The sequence below is a fragment of the Alosa pseudoharengus genome, unplaced genomic scaffold (genome assembly GCF_046254945.1).
Source record: "Alosa pseudoharengus isolate Yale_2024_CS ecotype anadromous, Long Island Sound unplaced genomic scaffold, YU_APseudo_1.1 YU_APseudo_1.1_scf_2, whole genome shotgun sequence".
Taxonomy (NCBI): Eukaryota; Metazoa; Chordata; class Actinopteri; order Clupeiformes; family Clupeidae; genus Alosa; species Alosa pseudoharengus.
The window spans coordinates 26,640,071-26,657,677 of NW_027468663.1; the positions used below are offsets into that span (position 1 = coordinate 26,640,071).

The 17,607-nt window shown below is 41.9% G+C and overlaps 1 protein-coding gene across 1 annotated transcript in view; it reads right to left on the minus strand.

Annotated features, from left to right (window-relative positions):
• cbarpa (CACN subunit beta associated regulatory protein a) overlaps positions 1-16,752 on the minus strand; it is a 30,414-nt gene extending 13,662 nt beyond the window's left edge. Inside the window, exons 1-2 of the mRNA XM_076293194.1 lie at positions 16,677-16,752; positions 11,632-11,703 (exon numbers count right to left, since the gene is read on the minus strand). Coding sequence (XP_076149309.1) covers positions 11,632-11,679 — 48 coding nt within the window. The 5' untranslated portion in view covers positions 11,680-11,703; positions 16,677-16,752. The remainder of the gene's footprint in view (positions 1-11,631; positions 11,704-16,676) is intronic.
• Positions 16,753-17,607: the final 855 nt, after the last annotated feature.

The following is a 17,607-nucleotide window of genomic DNA, read 5'->3' on the forward strand; positions in this document are numbered from 1 at the left end:
TAGGGCATGTGTAGGGGGTGTCTGTGTATGTGTGTGTGTGTGTACGTGTGTGTGCAGTGTTTCCCAAATAATTGAATTCCATTTGTGGTGGTTGGTTTGCAGAATTAACTTGAATGCAACAGTTTTTAACAAATTAGCACAGCGTGGTTATGAACTAGATTTAAGCACAACCTGGAAAATCATTGTGTGGTGGTCAATGTTGATATTGTGGTGGGCCGCCACAAATAAGTGAATGTATGGGAAACACTGGTGTGTGTGTGAATGCGCGCCATACTCTGAGGTGGCACCATGGCGTTCTCTATCAGAGGTGGAAGTGGATGTGTGAGGAGGGGAGACATCTTCTCCACCATTAAAAGCCCTTATGAGGCTCAGAAATGTCTCTCCTCACTGCTCAGAAGTGTCTCTCCTCAGGAGACTGCTCAGAAGTGTCTCTCCTCAGGAGACTGCTTGTGTGTGAGGCAGACTGATCCCAAGCGGTCACTCCAAAGGGGCGTCCCACTGGGCGGGCAAATGCTGACCATATGCTCCACGCCATGTGTGTGTCCACGTGAACATGTAATTTCTCACAGAGGGGCTGAGTTTGCAAATGATCTAGTCCAGGTACGGTGCAGAGCTTGTTTACATCTAAATGGGACAGAATTCATTTGGGTTCAGTGTAAATCCCTCTCTGTCTAATCTGGTTTAAATCCATATCTCTTTGATCTGGTGTGCATCCATATTCATTCTGGAGTCAGCAGCCCTCTAGATCATGAGTCCGCAATACTGATGACGTCATCCGGAAAACACACATAATGTCTGTCCACCTGTGTAAGCACTGAGAGCCAACACACAGGAAACAAGTGAGAGAGAAAGAGTGTGTGTGTGTGTGTGTGTGTGAGAGAGAGAGAGTTGGTGAATGTCTCTCTCTCTCTCTGTTTCTGTGTTCATGTGTCGGTCTGTCTGTCTCTCTCTCTTTCTCTCTCTCTCCCTCTGTGTGTGTGTGCCTGTATGTGTGTGTGTGATTAAACAAGCCCTGGCCACAGAAGCCAAGAAGCGTGCTAGTTGCCTGTGTAAATTCTCACAGCCCTAACCTTAAGAATGCTTATAACCGCTGAGTTAGAAGCCTGGGCTTTTAGCTCAGTGGTTAGAGCGTTCGACTCCCATGCTGGTGTGTGTGGAGGTGTGCGGGTTCGAGGGCCGTGAGCAGTGGACGAATTACGACCTCGGTTACATAAAGGGGAGATAACCAAGACTCTTTGTCCTTCTAGTCAGGCAGATTATTATGGACATGCCCAAAATCCTGTAAAGAATATTGAAGAACACAAGGGCATGATGTCAGCAAACATATTGCCAAATAAACGCTAGTTAGCTTGTAACCGTGCCAGCTTCACTACAGAGGGCTTTGGCAAAGCCAGTCTGCTAGTTTCACACAAAACCTCCAAAATCACACTTTAGTAACAGAACCAACCAATTGGTTATTTGGTTTGGGTCATTTTTTATGAAAATACCTCAAGATGATATAATTGCAGCTTCTTAAACTGAAATATTTACTGGTTTAGTTACAATTCAATTCAATTTAATTTCAAATTCAATTTAAAATCACTTATAGAGCGCCAAAACATTACACATGACTCATGGCGCGTTAAGTGTTAAACAATCAGAGAAGCCCCATGAGTAACAGGGGCGAGGAGGCCCTTACTCCTATTTGACAGTAAACTATGGCGTGTGGACAAAAGGCATTTGAGATTGTAATGTTGGACAGTGATTGACATCTTTTTTTTACAATTTCACAATGATCAAACGACTAATTGATTAATCGACTCTGAATATAATCAGTAGTTGCAGCCTTGTGAGCACTAGTCAAGACACACACACACATACACATACACAGAGTGGGACAGACAGACAGACAGACACACACACACACACACATACACAGAGAGACAGACAAACAGACACACACACACACACACACACATTCGCACACAAACACACACACACACAGAGAGAGACAGATAAACAGACACACACACATTCTCACACAAACACACACACACACAGAGAGACAGACAGACAGACACAAACACACACACACACACACACACACACACACACACACACACATACAGAAACACACATATACAGAAACACACACACATTCACACACACGCATACACATAAACAGAGAAACAGACAAAGACACACACACATAAGCGCTGGGCTGTAATCAGCAGGCATTAGTCTGGGCTAGAGTCTGATCAGATGACATCTACAGCCCCAGCTGTGACATGGAGAGCAGGTAAGGACCAGCGCTGGACAGCTTTGACCTAGAGAAGGTCCACTTCTGGTTCTGGCTCATTGGATGGGATCGGGGTCAGATGCGCCCCACATCTACTATAGCAGAGAGCAGCTGAGTTCTGAAGCAGGTCCTGGCCCAGAGGTGGTTTTGACCGGAACTAAGACCCGACCCAGTTTACCTCAGAGAGAGCAGTTGACTTGGCTGAAGCTTCTAACTGAAATATGCACTACACCCAAACACCAGATCCACTCCTGCCCCTGAAACTGGCCCTTTCCCTCGCCAGTCCAGCAGACCAGCCCAAAGATAGCCGGTCCGTAAGGGGCTTATATCTGATGAGGGGGACACATGGGAAGACTCTTAGCCAGATGAGAGGCACAGGCAAAAATTATTCCTGCTGTCAACCATGTGTAACAAGCTTTCCACTAGGCTGCTACCAATGAACCAGCTATTCATCTGTAATACCACACCAATAACACATTACTTACATTAACTACAGACAATAAACCAGTGTGTGTGTGTGTGTGTGTGTGTGTGTGTTTGTGTGTGTGTTTGTGTGTGTCTGTGTGATCTGTTTCTCTGTGTCATGCAGTGCATTACTGAGACATTACTCAGACATTACTGAGCATTTCCTCTGTGCGGTCTGTTCATCTGATTCAGTCTACACTGTATTCCCCAACAGTGTTCTAAACTCAATAAAATTGCAGAGCTGTACTCAAAGCTGCCATATTGTTCAGGCACCACAAAAGTTTTAAGTTCACTCAACTAGTTTCCAGTTATTGATTATTTTGACAAGATTAGCTCTTAGTATATGAGTAGAACTGACCCCCAAACTCATTTCTTTCAAGAGTGGATTGAAATTACGTCTGACGTAATAAAGACGTGCAACTTCATTGGTTAGGTTCATTTCAGCATGGCTAACCTACACAAACCAATATAAACCAATAAAAAAAATCGTAAATCCCAATGAATGGTGAATGAACTAGTCTACGATCGATTGTGGCAGTTGTAAGTTGATACACTTTGACATCGTAGGCCTAAGACTAATTGTTTGCAAGGACTGCTGCGCACCCGGATGTAGGCAGGCAAGCTGCAAGCAATCAGTGAGATGATCATCAATCATCATCAGACTGCAAGCCTCTACACAAAGGTAAGAACGCGCCTTAATGTAGGTGTACTTTGTTTAATTATTTGTGTACCGTCTTCCAGCGGGCAGACCTCAGCTAAAGTGTAGGTTATATAGGAGAGACCTTTTGCGGGCTAGCTGCATGTTTTAGGGAGTTAACTAAAGTTTGTTGTCTGAGCTGTCAGCCAGCCAGCCAGCCTGTTGTTGCACTACTTTAGTGACAAACAGTATGGTTTAGCATTACCAAAGATCCTTTATCAACCGTTTCTGGTGTGGCCTACTTTGGCCGCGCAGGTTAGACACCAAAGCAACGTTTCATAAGTTGGAAATCAAACACAGGACACGCACAAACAGGCAGCAGCGCACTGCATTTTATTAGTAGCCTACCATAAGCTGCCATAAACTATGGTTCGCATTAGCTGCTAGATGTAATGCAAAGTAACACTGCAGGGTAATTCTTCAACTATGATACTTTTCTTGTCCTTGGAAGAAATAAGAAAAACAAAAAAATATTTACTACTTTTTTGTTTTTGGTGGTGGAAATGACATGGTGACGTGGTGGAAATGACATTGTCCTAAAAACACAGTTTATTTGCTTCATAGTAGGCCTACTAAAGAATCTACTAAAGAAAACATCATAATTACATAACATATGGCAGGGATGCATTTTTTTGTTTTAAATCTTAAATGCTTTTAAATCTTAAATTTTATGTCATTGTCATCTCCACCACACTTTGTCATTTCCATCACAACACATATTTTAAGTTAAACATGTAAAAATAATACAACATACAACATTTCTGGAAAATTAATAAATGTAATATTTTGCCTGATATGTGTACTATTTAATAAAATACATTTGGAACAGTAGATGTTATTTTTGCTTGAAAACACACATTTTGTTGTGTTTTGGAAACGTGTGATTGGGCAGTCGTGGCCTACTGGTTAGGGCTTCAGACATGTAACCGGAGGGTTGCTGGTTCGAACCCCGACCAGTAGGAATGGCTGAAGTGCCCTTGAGCAAGGCACCTAACCCCTCCCCGAGAGTGGCTGTAGCAGGCAGCTCACTGCATCAGGATTAGTGTGTGCTTCACCTCACTGTGTGTTCACTGTGTACTGAGTGTGTTTCACTAATTCACGTATTGGGATAAATGCAGAGACAAAATTTCCCTCATGGGATCAAAAGAGTATACTTATACTGGAAATGACAGTTAGACTTCTGGAATAAAATGTCAAAAATATATATTATTCAAGTGACATCTTTACAGCCACTATTAGGGCAGGTTTCTAGAAAGAGTAGATAATTAAACCATGCAAAAAGATTTTTTACTGAAGGATGTTACATTTTCTGAAAATTACCAGGTCAAAGAGTACCATAGTTGAAGAATAACCCTGCAGCAATAGCATATGTCTTATATTAGCGTCAATTCCAGTTTTGTTAACACGGATAGGAAGCCAAGTTGTAGCTCCGAACTTACTGACAATAGCTTAAGCATGATCAATGGCAACGTCTGACTCTGATAGGCCTGCCTATACAGAGAGATGAAGAGACTGTCTGACTGACTTTTGTGCAAAAAAGTGAAATAATACTGTTCATAATATTTTTCCCCTCAGGACCAGATGGCTGTGTGACATGTTTTCAGTTCTGTGCAAGGAACCACCATCACACCATGGTAAGTGATAACTTACTTGTCCTCCATTTACTAGTGTCACAATGTAGCCAATGTGTAACCTATATTATTATAAGTTATAGTGATATTTTGTAAGCATTTATTTACCAATGAGAATAGCCTAGCCTAATGTTATCCCTTTGCATCTCTCCACAGGGATACACAAAGGCTAGGGTTGAGTGATGTTTTTGTATCAAAGAAGGGATGACACCTTAGACTTATTTTATGTGGCATTTTCAAAATGTGTTGGCTATGCAGGTCATGTGACGCCTCTTCCGAGACACAGGCTCAGTTACTTTGCCATTATTAGTTAAATCACAGTCAGTTTTCAAGGGTCAGCCCATTACCATGCATACACCACTCACACATTTGCTCAGTCTATTAATGCACTGAACATTCATCTCTTACGATTTCATAGAAAGACAGAGCAGGAGGTTGCATATCAGGAGCGTGAAGGAGTTAATCTTGTATTTACATGTCACCTGTACTATAGTCTTATTTAATATATGCATAGGATTAATATTTTGCTGATTTGTCTTCCCATTACCCCACAATCCCTCTGTCTTTCTAGGAAGATGTAAATGTCAACAGCAGAAGAAAAATTACTCTGCAGGCCCTTCCCATCTTCCTGTGGGAAGATGGATTTTCTAAGACCTGGAATGTAAGTTTTTGATTAAATTGTGTCCTCTTTCACTCTTTCTTCTTTTTTTACTTTGTCTTCTCTATATATCTCTATTTCTATTCCCTCTCTGATGGAACATGGTACATGGTACATGGAAGCTCTTGATCGCGCATGCCAATAACGTCTATAAAAACAATATATTTATGGAATAAAACTAGACAGGTACCTCAGATTAGCATTACTGTTTATTGTTAATCTGCAATTATCTGCAGCCAGCGGAGGGCATTTATAGCCTACAATGCACCTGGACAATATTGTGCGTCTTCATCAAACATGTTCTGAATGCCTTTTTTAAAAACCCACTACTGCATGGCGCAGTCCACCTTACCGTGATCACAGAACTGATAGTGTACCCACCTCTTATTTTACCACTACACCCCCTGTTTAGGTTGAGCTGCTGCTGAGTGCCTCTAATTGAGTGGGCGAAATATCATTTCTCCAGACAGGCCTGGACTTGAAAAGTGACATAGCAACAGGAGATAGAGAAAATGGTCAATGTCATTCTCTGCTTATTATTGTCACAATCACACACACCCATATCAACCAATTACCCAATTGTTTTTTTTCCCCACGAAACAACTTCCAGTCAACATCTTCAACACCAAAGCATCCTCAAGCCCAAGCTTGCCGACCAAAGGCGTAATGCACTCTAAAATAACTGCTTTAATGAAAATGATGTCAATCCCTTAGCAGCATAGCGTTTCATAAACCATGGAAGTGGAGACTGCTGGTCAAATTATGCCCGGTGCTTCTTTCACTTGTCTGATAATTTTCTGCGCAATTTATGAAGGAACCACAGACTGACAAAAAAGAAAGTTTTCGCAATCAGGAGGAAATACACGTAAAGTTAATCTGTTTACATCTCTCCAGCGTGTGTTGCTGGCCTAGCCTACCCAATAGGGAAGTGAATAGGCTTGTTTGTCAGCCTTTCCCAGTACTTTGCAAACCTCATAGCAGTTTTTTCAGCAGAAATAATATTCTAATAAAAATAATATGCGAGGAGGACCTGTCTCTTAATTAATAGGGGATTTCACTTTTCCCATACATTTTTTTAAAACAAGTCAATGGTTTTACAATGTTTCAGTCAAGCTTTGGTTGGTTTAGATACAACAGAATGTATGCAAAATGTAAAGTAGCGTAATGGATTAACTTTGATCTGCTGTGCTGCATATGGCACAATATATGCATATAGTAAAGTATATAAAATAGGCCTATTAAAATATTTAAATAGCTTTAGTCTACATTTGAAAAAAAAATATTGAAGAGAATCCAGTCCAGTGCACATGTCTTTGGCAAGTAGCCTAGGCTACTACAGACACAGGTGAAGAACAGTCCTCAGCCAGTAGCACAACCAGATATGTACAGCCAGCTTCAAAAGCAACGAGTCCAGACCCTAAAATTGGCCATTTATAGCTGTGAAGGTGGTTCACACACAATTAATTTTCTTTCCCCAAAAAACTATATTTGGTAACTTCTGTAGACATCCAAAATGGGATGGGTGTTAAAGTTAGTAAAAAAAACATTGCATAAAACAGTGTTGTCATGTTTATCTTTTTTGGCGTGGTCTTATTTTTTCCATTTAGATGTCTTGAAAAGGTCTTAAAAGTCTTTAAATTTGCACTTGAGTTTGGTCCTGCTATCCATTCTATAGTTCTTGTTGTGTGTGATATAGCAGAGTTGACAGAGACGTTCATTTTGGCTTAATTTATGAACTTCATCTCGATTATTCAAAGCAATTGTCCTACACATTTAATTTCATTCAAAAAAAATATAATGGGTTTGGAAGACCTGAAGCGGTTACCTCCTAGATTGCTGCTTAGCCTTGAAAATAAATTGCTGATGATGGATGAGTAAGCAGTCTGTTTTCCAAATCTCATGGTTGGTACTGCCAGCATGTTAATACTCAAGCAAGCAATGGAGCTTTTCGCTTTTATTTATGTTGGCCTATTATTTTGTTATTTGAGTATTATTACCTTTGTTGAAGTGGTAAAAGGTTGTTATTTCTTTGATTTTCTGTATTAACTGCATTGTTGGGGATGTTGTTCTGTTAGAATTCTAATGGAATTAGATAAATGTAATCTGCATTGAAATTGTCTTTTGAGTAGTTTTTTATTTGAATCATACAAATAAAATATTTTTGATTTTGAGGTACAGTAAATAGTAAACCTAAACAGTCAAAAAATGAGTTTCAATAGAGTGAAGTCAACTTAAAAATATAAGAGACTGAAGTGACAATGTTTAGGTCTGAGAAACTGAATGAGTCATGGTGATAACATGAATATATTATTAAGAGTGATAACTTAAAAACATCAACTCCATTTCCAGTGTCAATTTTGTTAGTTTTAACAATGGTTTTAAAATGATCAGGTTCATTGAACTTATCAACGATTTAAGTAGTGATTACTTAAAATGTTTGTTTGTTGAAATTATTTGTTTTAATGTTGTTCATTTTCTCAAAGATTTGGAGTCTTAAGAGCTTGTCTGACTAATGTAACAATAACTTAAAACATCTATTTCTCACATTATTCTTTTTAATTTTACCCTTGTCCTTAAAGATTTTGAGCATTCAAAAAAATCTAATTTTGAGTTCATTGAACCTGTTGGGGTTTACAGTGTACATAGAGATTGTTATGTCCTTATCTGTCTCACATTGTGAGTGTGTGAGAGGGCGTGTATGACTGAGTGTGTGTCTGCGTCAGCATGTGTGTGTGTATGTGTGTGTGAGTGAGTGAGTGTGTGTCTGTGTCAGCATGTGTGTGTGTGTGTGTGTGTGTGTGTGTGTGTGTTTTATGTGTGTGTGTGTGAGTGAGTGTGAGTGTGTGTCTGCGTCAGCATATGCATGCGTGTGTGTGTGAGTGTGTTCCACTCTGCTCTTGCCGTCATTATGGTGGCCTGTATCAATGCTCCTGACGTGCTCAGTTACACGCCTGCCTGTAAGAACCAATCAGAATCTGTGATGGAAATAGCTATAGTGCGATTGGAGGATCCCTGTGCTCTGCCCCACCCTCTCTGAGTGTGATTGACAGCCTAGTAGTCGGTGGGGGGACCCCGTCACGACTCACCCTAGCAGCGGTGACTCATCCAGCCACATGTGACCTGAATACACACACACACACACACACACATTGGATGAACAATGAAAGCGTTCCTGTCTGAATACACATACACACACAAACACACTGCATGAATTTATAATGAAAGTTCCCTGTCTGAATATAAACACATGTAGACATATAAAATCTCTCTCTTACACACACACATACACACACACACACACAAACAAACTGTGTATAGATGTCCTCCCTGTGAAGGTTCCCCCTCTGAGCTAGCCTAGAAATCTAGACGCGCCCCTAGCGGCAGCAAATTACATTTCCTGCCAGGGCTAGTCTAGCAACTCTCCGTTGGCTTGTGAGCTCCAGAAATCGAAACTCAATCAGGCCAATGAAATCGTGTATAGAGTCGTTAGGTGGGCTTAACATAATGATTGATGGCAGAGTTGCAACGGTTTGGCTTGAATTCCCTGCTACTTGAAAACAAAGATGGATGTTGCTGTTGGCGAACAGTGTGACACGAGTTAAGCTTTTATTAAGTTGGCAAACGTTTGAACTAGCCAACTAGCTCCGCTGGTGGGAAACGCATGGGACTCATAGCGCTGCCGCTGTCCTATTGCGTGCAGAGAGAATTTGAAAGACAACTGATTATCCCGCCCCTCGGACTGAGCACTGCGAACGGTGAGTGCCCAGACCCTACATTTTAATGTGGGTCTGACTCGTCAGGCTACCTCTGAGCACCAGATTCCAAAAACCTTCGTCACTCCCTGCAGGTCCATCATGTCTGCCCCACACCTGTCTGCAGTGGGCCAGTGTACATAATGGCTGCCATGCATCACCCAGGTATGTTCTAAATTATAGATGGTGCTTAGTGAGGTTCCCCCTTCACTGGGCAGTATTTTCAGAGTTTAGCATATATAATATTTTGTTGATGTTCTACCCACAGCATTAGGGTGTTTTGGATAGTCATCTACTTGATGGTGTGATGCATCAACATAAAATACACAACAACACTATATATAGCAGTTAGTGTCACTGTCACTTTATTGTAATTTAAGTTTGAATTAAGTAAGGATTAATATATGATATCTTTTCAACTATGTGGGCCGGGGCTGTGGCATTCTGGAAATGCATTGTGGGAAATGTAGCATTAGTTAGCACACCTCCAATACACATGTTGTGTTTAATTAAACACACAATATACTTTACTTGTAATAATCAAGTTAGGTTAAATATGAATACTTAGTAGTGTAAGTGCACTACACAAGCATTTGTTTGGTCAACTTGCAATTCCTATTCCAGATTAGTCTGTAATTTCAAGGCAATCAGTTTGCATGTTTTTAAAACTTAAAAGGTTAACCAACAGTTAAGTAAGGTTAACTAATTAACATCACAGTGTAGCAAAACTTAGTTTACTTGATTTAAATGGCTCATTTTAGGCAAGTAACCTCAAAATACAAAATCAACAAAAGACAAAAACTGAGTTATACTTACTAAACATTTTAAGCAAGAATAGCTGTTACATTTTACAGTGTACAGGACTGTATGGCTTCCCCACAGAGTGGGAACAGAGGTTAAAGAAATATTACCCAAGACAACAAAACAAAAGTCCTGAGGTGAACTTAGACCACTCGTGTGAGAGTCTCACAGAAATGCATAGGTTCAGACAGGAAACTCTGAGTGACACAGTTGATTGGTTTTTGGCGTAGAAGCTCCCTACCCAGAATGCCACTTATTTGAATTCCTAATTCTGCAGGCAGTGTTCTGCACAATGAATGGACATGTTCGTGCTAGCTTCCCCAGCTCCACCTGTCTACATCTGTGGAGGCTAGTGGGCTCTTCCACACATGGACTACTATTGATATGAATAATACTGCTGTCTATTCTGTTGTGCTCTGTGTAAGGTTGCTGCATCTGGCAGCACCTTAAGCAGGTCTAGTCTGCCAAGACCAAGCATCCTATCATCTATAACACTAACTCTACAGGGACAGCACAGCAGAGACACACACACAACATATACAGATACACACAACAACAGGCAGGCTTAATCACACAAGTGAAACACACACACACACACACACGCTCACATACACACGCTCACAGACACATGCTCACAGACACACGCTCTCACACACACACACACACACATACACAAACACACACACACACACACACACACACACACACAAGCATACACACACACACACACACACACCCACTCCTGGCCATCTCTGCCTGAGCACGTGAGCAGTGTGAAGGTAGTTTCACCTGCACTACATCACATCCCAAACACTCCTTTAGGGAGACGTCTCCTGGCAACCGCATCTCTGCAGAGTGCCCCAGCGTTGGGTGGTTGCCATGGGCGATGGGCAGGGCATCCTGTGATGTAATCACCTGACTGGCCAAGATCCAGGAACATGACCTACTGCCTCAGTCTGTGTATGTGTGTGTGTGTGTGTGTGTGTACACGCACAAGCAGGCAGCCTGTCACCTGCAAACTCACCACTTAGACACTTTTTTCTTTTCTGTCAAGGCACTGATGAGAGTGGGTACAGAATATAGGTTTGAGGTGTGTGCATGTGTGTGTGTGTGTGTGTGTGTGTGTGTGTGTGTGTGTGTGCGTGTGTGTGGTGTGTGTGTGTGTGCGTGTATGAGTGTGTGTGTGTGTGTGTGTGCATGTGCGTGTGTGTGTAGGAGTGTGCGTGTGTGTGTGTATGTGTGTGTGCAAGTGCGTGTGTGTGTATGAGTGTGCGCGTGTGTGTGCGTGTGTGTGTGTGTGTGTGTGTGTGTTTCAGCCACGCGAATGGAAGGAATATGAATTAACTTACAGTGGAGTTTTCGGTTAGACTCTTTAGTAGAGGTGACTCATCGCTCATGGTCTAAGCAAACGTAGAGGGCTCCTGAGAGAGAGGGAGAGAGAGAGAGAGAGAGAGAGAGAGAGGAAGAAAAGAAGAGAGAGAGAGAGAAAGAGATGGGTGGGGGAGAGAAAGGAATTAGTAGGCAATCTCTGAGTTCTGAGGCTATGAGTGTGAAAAAGTCGTCAAATAAACCACATCTGAGCAGACTGGGGCCCACAACGCTGACATCACGACCCCATCACATGATCAAAACCACACCACATTTTAAGAAACACTATAATTAGAACCCAAACACAGACCCACATTATGAAAATCCCAACACACTATCACTAGAACCCAAACACATGATCAGAATCATATTATAAAAACCCAAACACAATTAGAACCCAAACACATGATCAGAACCGAATTCTGATCAGAATTGAACACACTTTAATTAGGACCTAAACACACAATCAGAACCACATCATAAAAACCCCAACACACTATCATTAGAACCTAAACACATGATCAGAACCGCAGTTTTTCCCACAGTAACACCAGGACCACATCACACCATAAGCAGAGAGTGTGAAAGAGGGGGGGGGGGGGCAGGGAGAGAGCCAAATGAGAATCACTGCATGAACCTTCTTGACATGCTTACATCCTCATGCTTATTCTATCTTTTTTGTCTTTTTCACTCTTTCAATCCCTCCATCTCTCAGTGGGGTCTACATGACTCTGCCTCAGGCCCAATCTGCCTTTCACAGCCTAGCAAGTGTTCACACACACACATGCACACACACGCAAACACACACACACACGCACCCGTGCACACACACACACACACAAACACATGCACCCGTGCACACACACACACATCCTTGCACACACACAAACACATGCACCCGTGCACACACACACATGCACCCGTGCACACACACACACACATGCACCCGTGCACACACACACATATGCTCTGTTCATCCTTCTCTTCCCCATCTCTGCTGCATGTCTTCTGCTTCTCCTCTCGTCACTGTGTGTCCATCTCTTTCTTTTCTTCCTTCTCGTCCCTCCTATCACACACATCTCCATCCTTCTCTCTCTGTCCTCCTCTCTCACTCCATCCATCTCTCTGTATCTTTCTCTCTCACTCCCCCCATGTCTTTCTACCCTCTCTTTCTTTCTGTGTATCTCTCTCTCCTCTTCTCCCACTCCCTACCTCTCTATCAATTCAATTCAATTCAATGGTGATTTATTGGCATGACAAAAAGGGCATTTGCACTGCCAAAGCAGTCATACATAACAGTGTATAAACAATTTATGAGTAACATACATAGATCTAAACCTGGAACTTATAAAATATCAATATAGGTAGGTAGAGAGTTAAGGAAGGATGGAGGACAAAGGCAAACACAATACAATACAATATATCCCTCCCTCCCCTACACACACACACACACACACATAGACCATACATTGTAGAAAATGTAAAAAAATAAAACATTGTGTATTTACATTACACTAGTGTCCCTCAGGTTATGGCATAATGATACATATTTTGCTGCCAAGGCAGCTGAAGGACCCTCTCCTGAGAGGATAGCCATTTTTTCATTTTTGTTTAGCTCTTCGAAATTTGGGTAGGTCGTTTTAAATTTATGGAAAAAGGGTTGTCTTAATTCCTCATACTTTTCACAGTATAGAAGAAAGTACTATCTATCTCTCTCCTCATCTCCCACTCCCTATCTCTCCCTCACTCTCCATCCAGCTCTCTTTGTATCTTTCTCTCTTTCACTCCCCCCATGCATTTCTACCTTCTATCTCTCCATCTCCTCCAGTCTCTCTCTCTTCTCCAACCCTCTCTCTTTCCAGAATGGATCATTAGTGGCTCTGGAACAGGACAAAGGAGACTAGGCTGGTCCTGCTTACTCCTCTTCACACACACACACACACACACACACAAACAGCTCAAGCTCAGGCGTGAATCTGCTTCAGTATCCAGTCTGTGACCACACAGCACTGGATACAAATCCACCATGCACACTGTGTGTGTGTGTGTGTGTGTGTGTGTGTGTGTGTGTGTGTGTGTGTGTGTGTGTGTAAATCCACACTGCACTGGCCATATATGATGATCCATGACTCATTTCACGGCGCCAGAGAGCAGCTGACGAGAGGCACAGTGGTCCACTCACACACATTTATATAAGTACATTGCAGCACATCCTACTAAACACACATTTATATAATATTACTGCAGCACATCCTACTAAACACACACTTAATATAAGTAAACTGCAGCACATCCTACTAAACACACATTTATATAATATTACATTGCAGCACATCCTACTGAACACACATTTATATAAGTACATGCAGCACATCCTACTAAACACACATTTATATAATATTACATTGCAGCACATCCTACTGAACACATTTATATAATATTACTGCAGCACATCCTACTGAACACACATGTATATAAGTACATGCAGCACATCCTACTAAACACACATTTATATAATATTACATTGCAGCACATCCTACTGAACACATTTATATAATATTACTGCGGCACATCCTACTGAACACACATTTATATAAGTACACTGCAGCACATCCTACTAAACACACATTTATATAATATTACTGCATTGCTACATATCCCTAGTTAGAAATATTATGCAACTACATTGGAGAATATTATACATTTTATGAAAATGTTTTAATGTTATTATTTAATACATAATCCCAATTAAGTTAAGGGTGCATGCTATTTTGTCTGGTTTTAAAAGATGTAACACTACTGGTGCATATCCCAGTAGCTCTCCAAAGGCTCGTTCCAACCCTGCTTATAATCACATCACATCACAGCAGCTGTCGTCATTTTGAGTCCTCTCTATTAATTTAGAATATGTAATATCCACATAACCCCCCTCCCCCTGAAGTGCTACAGGGCATTGCAAAACTACACTTCTTTATTGTGCGATATCTGAGAGGCTAGGAAATGAATGAATGAATGAATGAATGGATGGATGGATGGATGGATGAATGGATGGATGGATGGATGGATGAATGGATGGATGGATGGATGTGAGATGAAGAGTGACTGAGGAGAGGATGAGCTCTCTCTGGCCCTGTCCACTGCACCTCTGGCTTGATTTCATTACAGTAGCCTGACCCACATTCCACAGCTCCACCACACACACACACACACACACACACACACACACACACACACACAAGGAACTGGCAAGGTGTGCGTTTGCATGTGTGTCTGTTTATTGTGGAGAATTTCTGAGTGTGTGTGTGCATATGTATGATTATTCGCTGCTCTGGCTAAAAATAACTCCTTGTCCTTTCCTGCAGTCACACACACACACACACTTGTTTATTTACACATCATTACTCATTCATGATGACCACTCATTCACTTCTTTCCACTGACATGCCACAATGCACCAGTACACACACACACATACACGGATATGTGCACATGCATACTCATTACACTCATGCATGCATACACACACACTTCCTAGGTTGTGTGAGACCCTGTTCAGTGTGTATTGAGGACGGAGGACTTCTCTCTTTCTCTGAGGTCATCCACACAAATGCTCTCCCCCACTCTCTCTCTTTCCCTTTGCCATTTCTAATCACTCCATCATTTCATGTTGCTCTCTTGGCTTATTTTGTCCATTCCCCCTTCTTCTCCAGAACAAGCACCTTTGTTTCCCTAGAGTTAGAGAGTAAAATATGAAGGGAGTAGAGAGTTCAAGAAAGAGTTGTGTTTTTATTTTAGCCTCCTGCAGTGGACATGTTGCAGTTATTGGATATTGATGATAATTAGGATAAGCAACTGGGATTTCAACTTAGAGGTTTCACAAGTGTAGAGAAAAATCAGCAATAAATATTGTTCACTCACTCTCATGAGTTTGTTGGTCGGTTTAAAATCTACAGGAATGTGTGTGTGTGTATGTGTGTGTGTGTGTGTGAGAGAGAGAGAGTGTGAGTGTGTGTGTGTGTGTGTGCGTGAGTGTGTGTGTGTGTTTTCTAACGAGATCTACACAGACACACGGTTGTTTAAAAAAAAAAACACACACCCACACAAAAAAAACACTCCAACCACTCCAAACTTCTCGTGATTACAATAAGAGACTTATCGCCGCGCTCTGGATTGCCGCGACATTAACGGCGTCGTGGCGGACTCTCCAGATTAAACTCTCAATGAACAAGAGACGAATTGTTTCCGTATTATATCCAGCTTTACGCAATGACAACTATCAGCGTAGGCTACATAACTGCTTCTGCTGTCGGTTGCAGCACAGCCTATGGAATCGGCTAGTCTCACTCCAGAGACAACCCAACAGCTGCCTTTAACAGCCCAAAAGATGATGGAATATTCCTGACCGCGTTTCTCTCATTTGTGCAGGGCAGACATAAAAAGGAATTTGCCAGTTCTATGAAGGCGCAGTGTTTCTTATGAGAAACCAACACACAGACATTCAGCCTATTGACACATCAAAGATTCACCGCCATGCCTTTAGACAGGGAGGTAGGCTGCCGAGAACTGCCATAATCTGCAATATCAAAATAGAAACACAGCAACACACAACTAATGCACAGAGATGCGGCGCAGACGCGGTTATTTCAGCCTCAACTTGGCAAAGCCTGCATACTTCACCTACATTCTGGACCACTGATCAGAAATCAGCTACAGCTATTATTTAAATATGCCTTCTGCGGTAAAACTATCGTAAGTAACACTACTGGCCCGCCCGCATCTCGTACGCTCAGATTCACTGTCCATGGGCAACCTAACCGTCATCGCGGCAGGGGCTAGCTACTGCACGAGCTGCCAACACACCTCCCCTGCCTCCTCGCGGCGAATTGACACTCGAGTGATCGACATGCCAACACCGGGATAACGCGCGTATAACCATAAGAGTCAACAGATGGCTCGTGGACAGACTACAACAGCTCAAAGTCGGCTGTCGGTAGACAACGCATTGAAAGCGGGATCGAGAGCTCACCTATTTGTGAGTCGTGCGTTCCATCTGGTTGGATACAACTGGAGAGCGAGCTTGCAGTAACACACCAGTGGCTCCCCCGTCCGTCTTCGTGTTGGTGCCGTTCAATTTTCGCTCAGATAGCAAACTGAGTTATGAATGAAACAGGGCGCTTTAGGACACACCCACTGGCCGGCGCTAAAAATACCACGTGATGCAGAAGGTGATGCTAGCGATGGGGTTCCATGCGCGGAAAACATCCTCCTTTTTCCCATTCTTTTTTTGCTCCCTTTCTTCAGCTTGACAGATCTAGAGACATGCGTCAGAACGCATCCCATCGCAATGCCAAAGTCTCGCTGCTACATAGATATTTGGCATCTTTGATTGAGTTTTTAAACCAGGGAAGGAAAATAAACATGAATACAAAATGTTTATATATCCGTTACAAAATAACAAGCTTTAGTTAAAGCGCAGCTTTTGTGACTCATGCAATTATGTAATAAAGATGACATCATCTGTCAGTCAGTTGCAATTAGGAAGCAGGAGTATGCACCGCTGGTCATATTTTACAGTTGCAACACATACATTACCTAGCCGCCCAGGGGCACAATAACCTATTAATAGACCTACACAAAATACGTCAACATTACGCAATAGCCTACACCTTTTATACTCCAAACATAAAGTGGGGCGCACTTCTCTCTGGTTCTACCTGAGCATATGATAGGAAAGCATACAGTTGATATTGTATTAAATGCGCCAAATCAATGTAAAGCACTTTGAGCTGCATTCTGTGTATGAAAGTTGCTATACAAATAAAGATGATTATTGTTATTATTATTATTACAGAGCAGATTCACACACGAAATTACCACACACTTTAGAGGCGTGTCAATAATACGCTGTGAATGACTTACTGGCCTATTTTCATTCTGCCTTCGGTGTTGCTCACTGA